The sequence below is a fragment of the Phyllostomus hastatus genome, unplaced genomic scaffold (genome assembly GCF_019186645.2).
Source record: "Phyllostomus hastatus isolate PE091 unplaced genomic scaffold, TTU_PhHast_1.1 phas_contig_1162, whole genome shotgun sequence".
Lineage (NCBI taxonomy): Eukaryota > Metazoa > Chordata > Mammalia > Chiroptera > Phyllostomidae > Phyllostomus > Phyllostomus hastatus.
This window is the reverse complement of record NW_025333537.1, coordinates 12,753,604-12,768,258: the sequence shown is the minus strand read 5'-3', so window position 1 is coordinate 12,768,258 and position 14,655 is coordinate 12,753,604. Positions and strand designations below refer to the sequence as shown.

At 65.0% G+C, this 14,655-nt stretch overlaps 1 protein-coding gene across 1 annotated transcript in view; it reads left to right on the top strand.

Annotated features, from left to right (window-relative positions):
• Nucleotides 1-14,655, top strand: part of TMEM132D (transmembrane protein 132D) — a 111,707-nt gene that overhangs the window by 72,818 nt on the left and 24,234 nt on the right. The window contains exon 3 of the mRNA XM_045841130.1: nucleotides 6,079-6,225. Coding sequence (XP_045697086.1) covers nucleotides 6,079-6,225 — 147 coding nt within the window. The remainder of the gene's footprint in view (nucleotides 1-6,078; nucleotides 6,226-14,655) is intronic.

The window sequence follows — 14,655 nt, the reverse complement described above, 5'->3', positions numbered from 1 at the left end:
GCGTCCGGCGGCTGACGGGTGACCGCAGAGCGTCCAGGGGGGTGTGTGTGCAGAGGGTCTGCTCTGCCCTCAGCGTCCAGCCCCAACCCGTGCGCCGGAGTCCGGGACGCCCCAACCCCGCGGACAGTCATGTGTCTCTCTGGAAAAGCGCGGGGTGAGTGTGGTCCAGGAGCGCTGGCGTGCGAAGCCGCGGCCGCGGGCGGTGTTGGGGGTCCTACGCGAGAGCGCGCCCAGGAGCAGGTCTGGAAGGGGTGCCGGGGGCTCAGCCAAACGCCCGCGGGGCTTTCTCCCTCCGGAGCTCAGGACGGCAGCGGTGCGGCGGCCCCTTGGCGGGGGGAGGCTCTCTGTGGTCGGTTCTGTGCTCGGCTCAGACAGGCTTGGTCGTGGCGGCCTCTCGGCAGAAGCGTCTGGGCCCCAGCCTGTCCCGGCCTGGCGACACCCCGCAGCGAGGACTTGGTCGGAGGCGCCCCGGCCCGTGGACGCAGGGATGGGGAGCTCGGCTCCTTCTCTTCGTTCTCTTCGTGGGCTTCACAGCTTTGGGGACGACGGAGTCCCGCCCCCTCCGTCTGAGCGTGGGGTGTCCCTTGTCTCCGGTGGGCGTGGTGGGTTCCGGACGGCGGCCGCCTCTGCTCAGACACCTGACATGTCGAAGTCTGTCCCGTGACCCCGGGCTCGGGGTCGTCCTTCCGCCCTCGCCTGCTGGTGGGACGCGGCGGCTCGCCCTTGGCCGTAAAGGACCTTTGGCGAGGGTGGGGCGTGCAGCCAGGGGCCATGCATGGCCATCGGGGCGGCCCCTCGCCCCCGATCCCTGGGACAGCAGGCCTCGCCTCCGCGGGTCTCAGGCCCTCCGCAGGGCCTGCCAGCTGCGGGCGTGGCGTTGCCAGCTTCCACGGTCTTCCAGAATGTTCTCTGTGGAGGTCAAAGCTCACGGAAAGGAGTGTTTTGCTGATGGAACATGGCGGCTTGACTCGGGGAAGCTTCGTTCTGGTCTCACCCTCTCTGAGGGCCTTTGCTCTGCCGCCTGCTGGTCGTCGGTTGCCGGCCCCGGGGACCCTCACAGAAACCGCAGCTTTCCCTCTGCGGGGGCCGGCCCCCGCACCCGGTTTTCGGAAGCAGCGTGTGCGTGGCACTCACGTCACGAAACGCTCCGTGCCTGCCTGACGGACCCCTGCTGCACTCCGAGAGCGCCCCTCCGAGAGTCCCGAGGGCGGCCCTGCCGACGTTGGCAGGCCCCGACAAAGCCCGGGGACTCGGGCTTGCTGGGCCCCACGGCCTGGGGCCCGGGGGCCTGCGGGCCCAGAGGCAGCGCCGCGCAGGCCTCTGGGTGTGTGGTCTGCGTGCGAGAGCGGAGCGCTCTGAGTGTGTGCAGCGAGACTCCGTTCGCTCGGAGTCTGTGCAGAGGCGTGTGGGAGAGAAACGCCCGTTTCCGGCTAAGGCCCCAGTGGACGCTCCTGAGGCCGCGTGCGTCCCCTGGTGAGGCGGTGCACGCCGCCTCTGGAATGGTGCGCTTGCATTAATGGTGCGCTTGCTGCATACGTAAAGCTCTGTAATTAGGCAGGAGTCGCGTCTGTTTGGGAAAACAGCTGGAGGCAAGCCTGGCTCCGGCGACGTGATTAGCCTCTAGTCGGAATGCTCCTAATTAGAAGATAATAAAACAGTATTTCTTTGTTAATGAAGTCAGTTGGACACTAATGGAGAACAGCTGCCCAGCGTCTGGCCGGAGCGGGCCTGGGCTCCATCTGGCCACCTGCTGGGGATGACCCAGCGGGCCCGCCCTGCCCCGGCCCCTCCGCCCCTCGGCCCCTGGGCCATGTGGGCCGCGGGGTCCCGCCCGGAGGCGGCTCCTGCTCTGCAGGCTCGGCGCCCGCCTGACCCCCAGACAGAGGACCAGGGCTGCGGCCCTGCCTGGGGTCCGTCCCCATCATGACCGACCTTCTGCCTCCTCCCTGGGGACTCTGGGCCTGTGGCTGCAGGGCGACCCCACGGCCAGCCCAGGGGCCGAGTGCTGCAGTGGACATGATCAGAGAGGACGGCGGAAACCCGGACTCTGTGTGTGGGGGTGTGTGCGTGTTTGTGTGGGCGTGTGTGCATGTGTGTGCATGTGTGGGTGTACGTGTGTGTGCGCTGCGCTGGTCACGGGGCCGGTCGAGAGCGTAAACAATCGCATTTCGGGGCTTATGGATGCAGAGGAAAGCTAGATTTGATCTCATATACGTACTTTTGTTGCAGAGAAGCAGGACGGAATGATCAATAGGAGACTTTCAGACATGAACGTGGAACACAATAGGGTAAAATTCTGTGAACGGAATAAAGTGGATACGCAAGTGAACAGCGAAAAAAAAATCAATATAAAATTCAAGTCCGGTGCAGAAAAGGCTGTCTGTGTGTTTTCTTAGGACGAATCATGGAGAGTAGCAAATCCGCCACGGTATTTAGATTCTGGTGAATACTTTTAGGGGAATGATATAACAGTTTAATTTCGAAATGTCAATAGTTACAGTATGCTGAGAAGTTCAACCTTTGCCGCTTGGGAGGGGAAGTTTTAAATGTCACCTTTAAAAGGAGCCCGGGGATGCCCAGACCTGTACGGATTATTCTAGAACATCACCAGCTGGCCGCGCTCTCTGCGGTGACAGGTGTGCCCGACACCTGTCCGGTCTGCCCGGGCAGCCCCGCCGGCTGCAGCAGTCACGTTCCCGAAAGGCGCTGCACAGGTGCTCTGCGCATCCTGTCTCTGTGCCGTCTGCGGAGGTTCCCGAGACCGGGGCTCCCCTGGCGGCAGCTGCCTTTTCGGGGTGTACGCAAGCAAGGCGACGAGGCTTGGGACCCATCAGAAGTAAGGAGAAGTCCAAGCGAAGCTGGAAGGTTATTTATCTTCACCACGCAGAGGGAGGGCTGCCCGGCGCCGCGGCGTCTGAGGTCTACCCTGTGGCCCTCACCGCCGCTGGGACCACCCTCTGCGTCTCTGTAAAGCCGTCCGACAGGCGAGCCCCGCTCCACTGGGGTTCTCTCAGGAGGGGCAAGTTAGGGTCCGGGCTGAGGGGCCGCCTGGACCTCCCAGGCCAGTGCCGATCCGGGTGCCAAGTGGCCAGGTATCGGCAGGAGTGGCGGCCGGACAGAGGTGGCACCTTTTCCTCCTGCTCTGCTGCCTGGACACCTGGCAGGTGGGCGGGCGGCCGCAGGTGTGTGCGTTACAGGGTGAGCACCTGCAGACACAGGGCGGGCCCTCTGCCCTGGCCCTGCGTGGCCCTCGGGGCTGAACCCAGGCCACACGGGTGTGGAGATGGGGGGTGGAACGGGGAGGTGGAGCTCTGGGCGGCGTCCCCTGAACCCGGCCTCCATGCAGAATTCACGAGTACACCTGGCGGGAAACCGCTGCCTCGGCGTGTTTCTGAACTGTTTCTTATCGAGTGCAGTTGGTGCACGACCCTACACTGGTCTCCCGTGCACGGCACAGGGGTTCGGCACCGGTGCACCCTGCAGTGCCATCGCCACCCTCGTCCCAGGGGCCGCCTGCCACCTGCAGACATGCTGTTCCCTCGTGGACTGTGCCCCCTTCATTCTGCATGCCCCCCTACCCCGCCCCCTGGCAGCCCTCCGCCTGTTCGCTGTCTCCGGGCGTCTGTTCTGAGCAAACGGGCGCTGTGATGGAGAAAGTACAGAGTGGAATATGCAAGTTGCCCGTAAGCAAGTCACCTGGGATATGACTGTCCAGCATGGGCAGGTGCACGGCTCTCTTGTGCTCACCTGACCTGCGTCTGTGTTGCGTCACAGAGAAGCTCGCGCACCTGGAACTGGGATGGCAGACAGCCTGCCCGCCGGGCGCCAGTGCATCTCCCTCCCTGGCTCGGCTCTGCCTTCCGTGTCTGCCCTGTCTGGGTCTGGGGTGGGGGTGGGGTCCGGGCAGCAGAGTCCTGGCGGGAGCCCGCGCCGACCTGGGCGCTGACAGGTTGTGATGGCCGTCGGCTGCAGCCGGAGCGGGATGCGGGCTCCTTCACGTCCCGAGAGTGATGTCCCAGGGGCACGTTTTATGCTCCAGACGGGAAGGCTGCCGTTGAAACTGCGACCAGAGAGGGTTCGGGTTGGAATGGCCACCGGGACAACCCCGGGGGGCGGGGGACGAAAGAGGGGGCTGGGAAGGACCCCCGGCAGACAGCGAGGAGGGGTTGGGGCAGGGGCTCACGAGCAGGAGGCAGGTCAATGAGAGTGAACGGGAGGCAAAACATCAGCCTAAAACCCAGATGAGATTCGAGGGTATTAAAGATGGCATTTTAAGTCAGCGCCCGGCCCTGGGCGAACCACTTAATAAATAGTGTTGATAAAACCCATACGGGCAGACCCGAAGCCGGGTCTCTCTTTCACGCAGTTCTCCCACTAAGATAAATTCCAGGCGGATGAAGGGATTCGTCTCCTGGCGCACCAGCTTCCCCACGCACAGCACAAACAGAGCCGGCACAGCGGAGGTGGGCAGGGGACGTTCCCGGGCGTTCCGTGCAAAGGGACTCCGCACCTTGGCGCGTGGAAACCAACCCAGGGCCCCTCGGGTGGAAGGAGACAGGGTTTCATTGGTCCGAGCTCCCGCGATCGGAACGGCGAGAGCAAGGCACCTTGACACGCCCCGGGAGCGTGCAGACGGGCCGCACCTCTCCGAACGGCCGCTCGGCGAGTTCTGCCGAGACCGAGCAGGGCGCCTCCCTGCCTCGGCGGCTCCGCTTGCAGAATGGGCGCGGTGGGCCTGCGTGCGTGTGTGTGCGCGCGCGCGCGCGCGCAAGCGCAGAGCTGCGTGCGAAGTCTTGGCAGCACAGATGCAGGAACCAATGGGGGGGCGCACCAGCTTGTCTGCCCCGTGGGCGCCAGGGGGGCAGACTTCCCTCAGCTGCACCCGCCCCGTGGGGGAAGTGTGCGGTGTGCGAATCCAGAATCCCTCCGCGCGGACGCGGAGGCGCACCCACCAGATAGGCTCGCCCGCGGGGGGGCGCTCCCGCCGGGCTGCCGCCGTTGGCTCGTCCCCTGCGATCTGCAGGCCTCGGGGTGCCGGTGGCCCAGACGGTGGGTGTCGCCGAAGTGGGAGCATCGGGGAGAGAAGTGCCCAGAGCAGAGGCGTCTCCTCGTTTCCCTTCGTAGCATTCACGAGGTGTCCGCCCGCGGCCGGCGTTACTTTTCAGTGAGAATGTTAATGCAACGTTCACAGGCCCGCCCCCAAAGACCTCCCTGGAGCCGTGAGCTTGCTGCTCACCTCGGTTCCCGTGTTCCCCTGGAGTGTCTCCTTCAGTTAGGGAGGCGAGTCTAAGCCCTTCCTGCAGACCGCACAGGCACGAGGGTGTGAGCGCCGAGGGGCGGGGCGCCGGGGCTCCCCGCGGGGGCCCCTCCCCCGGCTTCTTCCCGTCCCCGGCGCCACCCCCCGACCGGCTGCATAAGTATTTGGGAGACGGAGACTCAGGCTGCCCTGCCGCTCCGTCCCCAGGGTGCGGCCATCGTCCATCTGGAGGCGAACCCGGTCTGCCACTCTTGGCGTCACCTTCTGCCCCGGCACCTGCCCCACCTGCCCCCAGAGTCCCTGAGTCAGGTCTCCGCCCACTGCCCCCGGGGACCGGGCGGGGCGGGGGCGTGGTTGCAGCACCCGGACCTCAGACGCCCCGCCCAGGGTGCACACTGGCCGCGCAGGGCACCGCTCTTCTGCCCACCCCGCTGCCCGCCCTCGCCGTGCTCCCACTGGGACTGTCCCAGAGAAAAGCGAGGACAGAGGCCGGTCCTGCTGTGTCCCCTCGGCCCCCCCTCCAGCTCCCCAGCGAGCAGTGGCGTCACTGACCCAGGAGGAGGAGCCGAGGGCATCACCTTCCCCCCACGGGTGAAGGCAGCCCACGGGTGGCGGGCCCCCATGCATTGGCAGGTGGGCCTCCGGGTGAGGCCGGAGTGGCCGTGGGCTCTCAGGCCGCGTCCTGGTCAGCCTGGAGCAGCGGAGAGCGGCAGCGGGGGGAGGGGTGGGGGTGGGCGAAGCCCCGGGAGCCGCGCTGACCCCCAGCAGGGGCCGCGTGGGGCCGCGGGGGGGCGCCGCTGAGCACTTCCTGTCTCCCGCAGGGCCACCGTGAAGAAGGGCGTGCGCGTCGCCGGCGTCCGGGCCAGCGCCCCCTCCGCCTGGGAGGTCCGGGAGAGCCCGGGCCGCGCCGGCAAGTCCGCCCCCGCCGTGGTCGTCTGCCGCAGGAAGCCCGCCGGCCCGGGGGACAGGTGAGTGCCCCGCGCGCGGTCCCACGCGGCCTTGGGCGTGTGCGCGGCCTGCGGACGCCCCCTGAGACTGGGGTCTTCACTCCGTGCGTGCGGGTTACCGTTCGGTGACACCGTTGTGAAGGCAGACGTGTGGACGCGACGTGCTCATTCACGTGGGGGGGGCAGCAGTGGGCGCACAGCTGTCCCGTGCGGAAAACGGCGCGGCAGTTCATAGACGACAGCAGAGAAAAACCCCTGTCCCGCGTGCTCGCGGCCGTGACCTCTTCTGCCGCGCCCTCTGCGTTCAGCTGCGGCCGCACTGCAGAGCCCCGCCCCCTCCTGTCGCCACGGAGCTGCGCGAGGAGAGGCGACGCTCTGTCCCTGCGGATGGCCGGTGGGCCAGGGGCGTCTTCCTCGGGCCGCCCGCCTGCGTGGGCACCCTGGGGTGGAGGGAGGTTTGCGCGTCAGTGGGGTTCGCCTCCGGAGCAGCTCTGCCTCCGGGATGGCTCGTTTCCCCTCTCTCCGTGATTCTAGTTCCCAAGGGTCAGAGTGCACTCTCCTCGCCAGTGTGGGGCGGCAGCCTCGGTTACTCAGAGTCCTGGGTCTCGGGTCGCCGGGAGCTCGCTGCGGATCTCCAGGCCGAGTTAGTGAATCACCGTCACCGCGGCAGCTGCGATGTCACGGATGGAGGGAGGAGCCACTCGGGCGCTCCTGGTGACGTGACCGGGAGTGACGAGGACTCTCCTGCCCGCCATGACACGTCCTTGCTTTCCGAAGAGGTCTGGCTGTCGAAAGCCGCGTGGTCCCGGAGTTGACAGAGGAGTCCCATCGAGGCCCTCGGACCAGCTCTGACCCAGCGCGGCTCGGGGACGCGAGGGCACAGAGGCCGAGGGACCGACTGGGCCAGGTGGCCGTCTGTCCGTGCCACCTGGTCCCTGCAGAGCCTGGCTCCCTCTAGCACTGTGCACACTCGGATCCGCGCGTGACAAGAGCCACATGTTTTTATTTCTCTGCTCTTCTCTGCAGAGATGAGTGTTTCCCGTTGCCACTTAAACGGTTTCCGGAGGTGCACAGAAATGAAATTATGTTCCATGAGGTGGAGTGACAGGCACTTACAGGCTTCTCCGTTCCCCAGCAAGACTTCCTGTTACAATGTGTCCCTTTCTCCCGCTGTGTCCCTGAAGCCTCCGTCCTTGGCGGCTAGCGGGTCACACCCAGGCAAGATGATGTAGCTGGAAAGTAATATTTCTTTATAATTTTCATCTGTTTCAGATAATGTTCATTTTCCACTCATTATGCGTCGTAGGTGATGTTTCATTTAAAAACAGGTGTATTTGGAGTGAAAACTGCATAGCGAAAGAATAGCGGTTATCTCCAATGAGACATCAACGTCACAACTGGACATCCCACGTTGGCAGACACGGGCGTGATGGATGTCTCTCGGACTGTATTTGCTAGGGTCGGGCTTGATCGCTTAATTTCTAATGCAAGCGAGAGTGACTGGAGTGAGACAGAAGGTGCGTTTCTCGCTCTCACGAAGGCGCCCGCTGTGGGTGGGCGGGGCTGCTCTGCAGCCCCCGAGGGGCCCCGCGCACCTGCCTGTCCCCGGCACCGAGCCACTGCGGGGCCCTCGCCTCACAGCGCGAGGGGGCTGCCGGAGTGCCGGCCATCACAGCTGCGTGTGGGCCGGGGAAGTGTGACAGAGGAGGAGGGTCTTCGCCCCTCGATCGACATCCTCTAAGCCCCTTTCCTGGAAACTCACGTTAGCGCCCAGGTTTCTCTGGCCTCGCGTGGGCCGGGACTTCATGGCACGACCGCGCCAGGCTGCAGAGTGGAGAGGAAGATGTCGTTTACCCCGGGAGCCGCGGGGCAGCTGAGAACCCGTATTCCGTCCCGGAGATAGAAGCGCAGACTCGGAGGGTGGGGCCACCAGGAACGTCGACTTTGTTTCCCAGCAGACACGGGGCCGGGAGGGGAGCAGGCGTGGATCAGGCGCGGACGGAGACGGCTCCGTGACACCCCCCCACATCCCTTCGTTGCCCGGCATCTGCTCCTGAAGGTCCCCGGCGTGGGTGCGGTCAGGGTGGAGTCGGGGAAAGGGAAGGCTTGGGAGACCGAGGCGTCAGGCTGCGGCACCGCGGCCGCAGAACAGCTGATGGGACACGCAACTTTCCACGTGGAGGACCACGCCGCCACTCACCTTCACGTGCCTTTCCGCGCTTGGAGCTCAGCAGCTGTGTGCTCACACACGTGTGCCTGCACACACGTGTGCCCGGTCTTAGCGCCTTCCCTGCAAACACGGGAACGCCGCTGAAAGCTCCACAGGGAAAAGGCGCCGTGTGTGCGTCCGCGGTGGACTCTGCAGCTCTCTCCCGGACGCTGTGTGCGTGCGCGCTGCGTCCGTGTCCGTGTCAGGGCGCCTTCCCGTTTACACAGTGACCAGCTGAGTGTGTACACACGGTGTGAACTCGGAAGGTCGTCTGTACTCGCCACGCGTCGCTGTAATCACCGCCATGCGTGTTGGGGCCAGCGTTCACTGCTAAAGACGGGGCCTCCGTTTGGGCACCCCCCCACCCCCGAGCAGCCTGTGCCGTTTCGGAGCGGGGGCGCTCTTGGAGAAAGGCAGGGGGCGCGCTCCCTCGGCTGTCCCGGCCCCCCTCCCCCCCCACAGCTGAGCCGCCCTCCCACGCGGCTCCCCGAGCGAGCCTCCTGCTGGCCGCCCGAAGTCTCCACGCTCCCCGGGGCGCTCGGGGGTCAGGCGCTGGGATGCTGTCTGCCGCCGGAAAGGCCTGGGGAGCCGTTTAGAAAGATTGTCATGTTTCACGGAACATTAACAAGAGAAACGAAAGAAGAATGATAGGACCCGCCCGGGAAGCGTCGCCGACCATCCGGCTGTGAGACGCGCCGGGGTGTCTGCAGGTTCTGGACCTCGCCGAGCGGGCGCCAGCCATGCGGACCGGGGTCCCTGCGTTACTTCGGAGTGTGCGCCCCGAGGGTTTCCACCCTCGCTCAGTGCCCTTTCTCCGACGGCCCTCAGCCTCCCTGCGGTGTGCCGCGTGACGCATGGTGTCCTTGGAGACTTCGTAGTCCGCTGCCCGGGTGGGCAGCACCGTCCCGGCTGGCCTGGCGCAGCTTCCAGTCTCACAATCTGCGTGTGCGCTGGGGCACAGCCGGGGCAGCCGGCAGCACGGCCTGGGACTCTGCATTCCTACCGGGAGCCGTTTTCCTTTTTTTTTTTTAACAGCTGAAGAACTTTTTTTTTAAAGATTTTATTTATTTATTTTTAGAGAGGGAAGGGGGAGGGAGAAAGAGAGAGAGAAACATCAATGTGCGGTTGCTGGGGGCCGTGGCCTGCAACTCAGGCATGTGCCCTGACTGGGAATCGAACCTGCGACACTTCGGTTCGCAGCCCGCGCTCAATCCACTGAGCTATGCCAGCCAGGGCATCCTTTTTAAGCTCAAGCTTCGGGTTATGAGTTATAGCCCTGGTATGCGCCCGCCGAGAGGATGTCCAGAGCCCCGCTGGGTGGTTCGGCGGGTTGGACGTCTCCAGAAGACCACAGGCCCGTGGGTTTGATTGCCAGTCGGGGCACCCGCCTGGGTTTCGGGTCCCCCCGCCGGGGGGCATGCGAGATGCAATCCAGTGACGTTTCTCTCTCACATCCCCGTCCCTCCCTCCCCCGTCTCTGGAGTCGATGGAAAGGGGAGAAAGAGAAGCGTGCAGTCGGCTGAGCCTCAGAGAACGCCCTGGCCATGCGAGCGCGGCAGCGGTCTGGCGTCCGAGCGCCCCCGTGACCCCCAAGTCCCCTGCGCCCGTTCATAGCAAATCCCTACCTCTCCCCCGGTTCCAGACTGTCACGTGTCTCTGTCGAAACCCACGATTCTGCCTTTTCCGCCAGAGCCCGAGGTGGACATCACCCAGGCTTCTGTCCTTTGGTGAGTGCATCAACAGGGAGCCACGTGTAAGCAGAGAGGACACAGCGCAGTGACAGATGTCCTCCCACCGAGGCGTGAGAACACAGGGACCGGCCCCAGCGGGGCTGTGCCCAGTGAGAGCAGCCAGGCGCACTCGGACCCCAGCCCTCAGGTGCCCCTTGGCCCCTGCTGACCCCGGGAGTGCCGCCGGAGCCCCCCCCTCAGCAGCTGCCCCGCCCGGGTCCTGTGACCTGGGGGGTCTGCCCTCCTGCTCCCTGGGGCCCCCTGTGCACCCCTGGCCCTCCCTTGCACCCCCGGCCTGGCAGTGAATGTGCGGCCACACAGCTCCCCCTCGGGAGGGTGGGCAGGGCCTGGCCCCGCAGCCCGGCGCCTTCCCGCAGCGCTGGGAGCTGACCTCGCAGCCTCCGAGTGCGAAGAATCTGGAGGCTTCCTTCTGGGGACCGGGGTCTGCTCAGCGACTCGGTGGGCCGGGCCGGCCGTGGTGAGGAGTCAGTGCCGCCCAGCGCTGCCCCCAGCCTGTCCCGTGGCCCGCAGGCAGGGCATCAGGGCACGCCCTGCCCCTCTCCCCAGTGGGGCTGAGCCCCCTCTTCTCCGGGACCCTCCACACGCCCCTGTGGTCGCCCTCCGCCATAAGCGCTTGTACTCGCAGCCCTGCCTCGTGGTGTCAGCACACCTGGGCCCGAGGGCGCCTGCCGTCTGGAGGGGTGTCTGTCCCCAGCGTGGTCCCCGGGGGAGGAGAAGCAGGAGCGGGCCTCTGGCACCTGGCACCTGGGGGAGGTGCCCTGCCCTCCCCGAGAGCCCAGGAACGGAGAGCCCCGTTACTGTTACCGGTTTCAGGACCCAGACCTTTGAACCCACATCCTCCTGTGTCCTTTCCGCGGCACGCCCGTGGTTCTGGCACCTGGGGGTGAGCCGCGTGTAGGTGTGACGTTTGGTTCACAAACTCCTTGGCAGTTGCTCTGGAGACCGCTGTGTCAGTGAGCCGCACTGCCTCTGACTTTCCCAGAAATAGGGGGCAGGTGCAGCGGGGGGCGGGACCGCATCCCCCCCACGTCAGGGTACTGCGGGCTGAGTGTCCCCCGGAATTCACCCTCATGACCCCCACTGTGGCAGTGTGACGGGCTGGCTTCTGGGGAGTGAGCAGGTCGCAAAGGCGGGGCCTGGGATGGGGTGGGTGCAGCGAACCGCTCATGCTCCGCGCCTCCTGGGGGCCCAGCGAGAAGGGGGCCCTGCAGCCCCCAGCGGCCCCCCTACTGTGTGCCCACACAGTGACCTTACACTAGCGGTCCAGGCCCCGAGCAATAGATGTCGGTTGTTAGCAAGCTGCCTCGAAGGGCATGTTGCTTTGTGACAGGCTGCGATACAGAGCTGCCAGGGAAGGTGGTAGAGCTTTTGAAAACAGCAGCGGAAAGTCCGTCTGACCACAGAGAAAGTCAATATCCTGCTTGCCGGTCCCCAGTGCGCCCGAGGCCGGTTCCTCAAACATGCTTCAGCCTGGCGACCTTTCTCGCACCCGGCTTGGTATTTCACGGCAAACAAAACCGCCCGGCAAACAGGCAAACACGCTCACCGGGGGAGGGAGCGCTGGGTGGCCCTGGCGTGCGCCTCTCAGGGCAGAGGGCACCCGGCACGCCTGCCCCTTGGGAGGGGCGTCCTCTGGGCGGAGAGTTCCGGGCCTCAAGGCAGTGAGTGCCCGCGCTCACCACCCGCTGCTACAAAGAAGGGTGTGGGGGAGGGGCAGGGGCGGAGTCGGAGCCAGCTCCGGGGGGCGTCACTGAGGGCCTGGCCCGGCCCACCTGCACAAGACAGGAGTCCCCGAGAGTGCAGGGGTCCTGATCCTGGACCATCTGATGGGAGGGGTTTCGCAAACAAAACGCTGGGACCGGAAGAAGCATCCGGCAGAGTGGTGGTGGCATGCCGCCCAGGTGTGTCTGTCAGGGTCAGCGGTGCGTGGCGTTTGGGCGTGGGGACCCCCGCTGGCCTTGGTGACAGCCACGTGCCTTTGCGCAGTGCCCCCGCGTGCTCTGCACGGCGTCCCCCGGTTCACTCGGCTTTTAGATTAAGTGGCATTTTTTAACCAGTTTTCAAAGGAGTCAACGTCATGAAGTACAGCGAACATTACAACTCCGCGGAATGTAATTCAATTTGTCACTGACACAGAAAAGCCGCGACAACTCACACATCTTCGGCGTTTGTCCAAGCGGCTGTCACGCGGGTTCATCACAGACCGGCGGTTCTCAGCCAGGGGGTCCGTTAGAGCCCCTGAAGGTCGTCTTGCCACCCCCCGACCTCCAGGGTCTGTCCGAAGTAGATCGGAGTCTCTGCAGGGGACCCACGGACGTGTGTTCTTCCCAAGCCTTCTGGAAAGTTCTAACAGGAAGCCGAAGTGGAGAACCAGACCGTGAGCCCGAAGAAGGACACGCATCAGGCGCACGGGCCCCATCACACGCGTGGGGAGGAGGCCCCAGCGGCGGGGCTGCGCCAGCGTTTAGAAAACAAGTTTCTCCTTCTTTCAAGCTCTCGGGTCATTTGCGTCCCAGAGGAAAGGGGATTGTTGAAGGCTTTGTCATTTGGGCCCACCACACAGACGCCCACTTGCACACGCGCACGGGTGCACACGCAGACACACGCTCTCGTGCACACCCACGCTCACGCGTGCGGGGGAGGGGAGTCCTCAGAGACAGAACCACACAGGTCCCCCCAGGGGCGTGTGGGGGGACAGCCCGAGGGCCGCGTGGAAGGGGTCTCGGAGACGCAGGCGGGGGAGGCTCCTGGGACCGGCGAAGGGCTGGTGGGAGCCGCGGTTCGGTGGGGGACGGAGCTGGCGTGAAACCCGCGGGAGACCCTTCCTGCAGGCAGGCCCCCCGGCTTTCTCCTCTGAGGCCGACGCTGGCCGGCGGGTTTTCAGACGCTGGCCTTGCGCAGAAACGTTTGAGGTGCAGCTGGCATTGCGCCACGGAAGTCATTGGTTCCAGGCGCACCACGGAGCGACTAGACGTGTTTCTGCCTTACAGTGCAGTCACCCCGCTACCGCCGGCAACTGTCTGTCATCGGGGGAGGTGTCCACCTCAGTGTTGTCCACCACAGCCCCGCCCCCTGCCCCCACCATGCCCCCACCCCCTCCCTCTAGTAACCACCCCTGTGGCCTTTGTTTCTGTGAGTCTGTTTCTGATTTGCTTTGTGTGTTCATTATTTGGTTTCTTGAGATTCTGCGCAGGAGAGAGATTGCACGGTGTTTGTGTTTCTCTGACGCGTCGCACGGAGCGCGGTGCCCTCAGGGTCTGGACCGGTTGTCACCAACGGCGGGGCTTCCTCAGGTTCTGCGGCTGAGTGACACTCCATCGCGTGTACGAGGCCTGTCTGGAAACGGCCCTCCGATGTTGATCTAAGGAGACGGGTTCGTGCGACACGGGTGTGACCTGGCGGCCGAGGGGAGTGGACTGGGACGCACGAGTGTGACCAGGGCTGACCTCACTGCGCTGGTCAGCGGGGGCGGTAGATGCCGCCGAGTGAGCCCGTGTCCTGTGTGGCCGCCGCATCCAAAGTGACTGAGCGAGCAGAGCAATGCGTCTGCACCAGACTTTGTGTTAAGCTTGGACCTTTCTCCGTCAGCCAGGGCCAGGCCCCCGGTCCAGCCCTGTGTGTGGGGGGGGGGGGTGCAGAGTGGCGTGAACACTGGGAGAAACGGGGCGTCGGGGGCCACCGACAGGCAGCCGCCCACGGCCAAAGCTGCGTGCAGTGCTGATTCACATGGACACTGCCCCGTGAGCTCCCCGGGCGGTGTGGCAGGCACCGGCAGCGCCCTCCCGGATTTTGGCCCCGTGGGTCCGGAGAAGGTGCGTTTCTCAGAAGCTCCTGGGGGACGCTGGGAGCACGCCTTGACATCCGCCGTCACCCACAGTTCATCCCCTTAATTGCTTTTGTAAAATATGTTATTGATTTTGGAGAGACAGGAAGGGGGGACGTGGGTGAGAGGGAAGCATCGGTTGGTTGCCTGCCACCCGCAGCCTGACCAGGGTCGACCCCGCCCCCTCGGGGCGCGCCCCGAGCAGGGGTTGGCCCTGCAGCCTCTGGCGTGCGGGGAGGCCCTGCAGCTGGCCAGGGCGCTAGCATCCAATGTCTTCAGCTTCCAGAGCATGCGTGCCTCCTGCACATGGGTCCCTCTGTCGCTGGTCTCGGGGGTGAGCGTCTGTTTGTCACCAGGACGGACACTGCCCAGCGCGCCCTGCGCTCTGCACGGTTGTGTCTCCCAGGCAGCAGCTGCGCTCGGCCCCTCGGACCCGAGGGCCCACGTCTGTGGGCCAACGTCCTCCGTGAAGTCTGGGAGGAAGTGGTTGTTCACGCCCCACGCTGGGTGCCCGGCGGCGTGGAGCTCAGTGTCGGAGAGCGTGGGGCCCATTCCCGGAACCCCACGCGGAGACAGACACCACCGAGACAGCAGAACATCTGGGACCTGCGGGAATGGGGCATGTCAGTGGCGAATGAAAAATAAATTAAAAAAAAATAAGTAAAAAA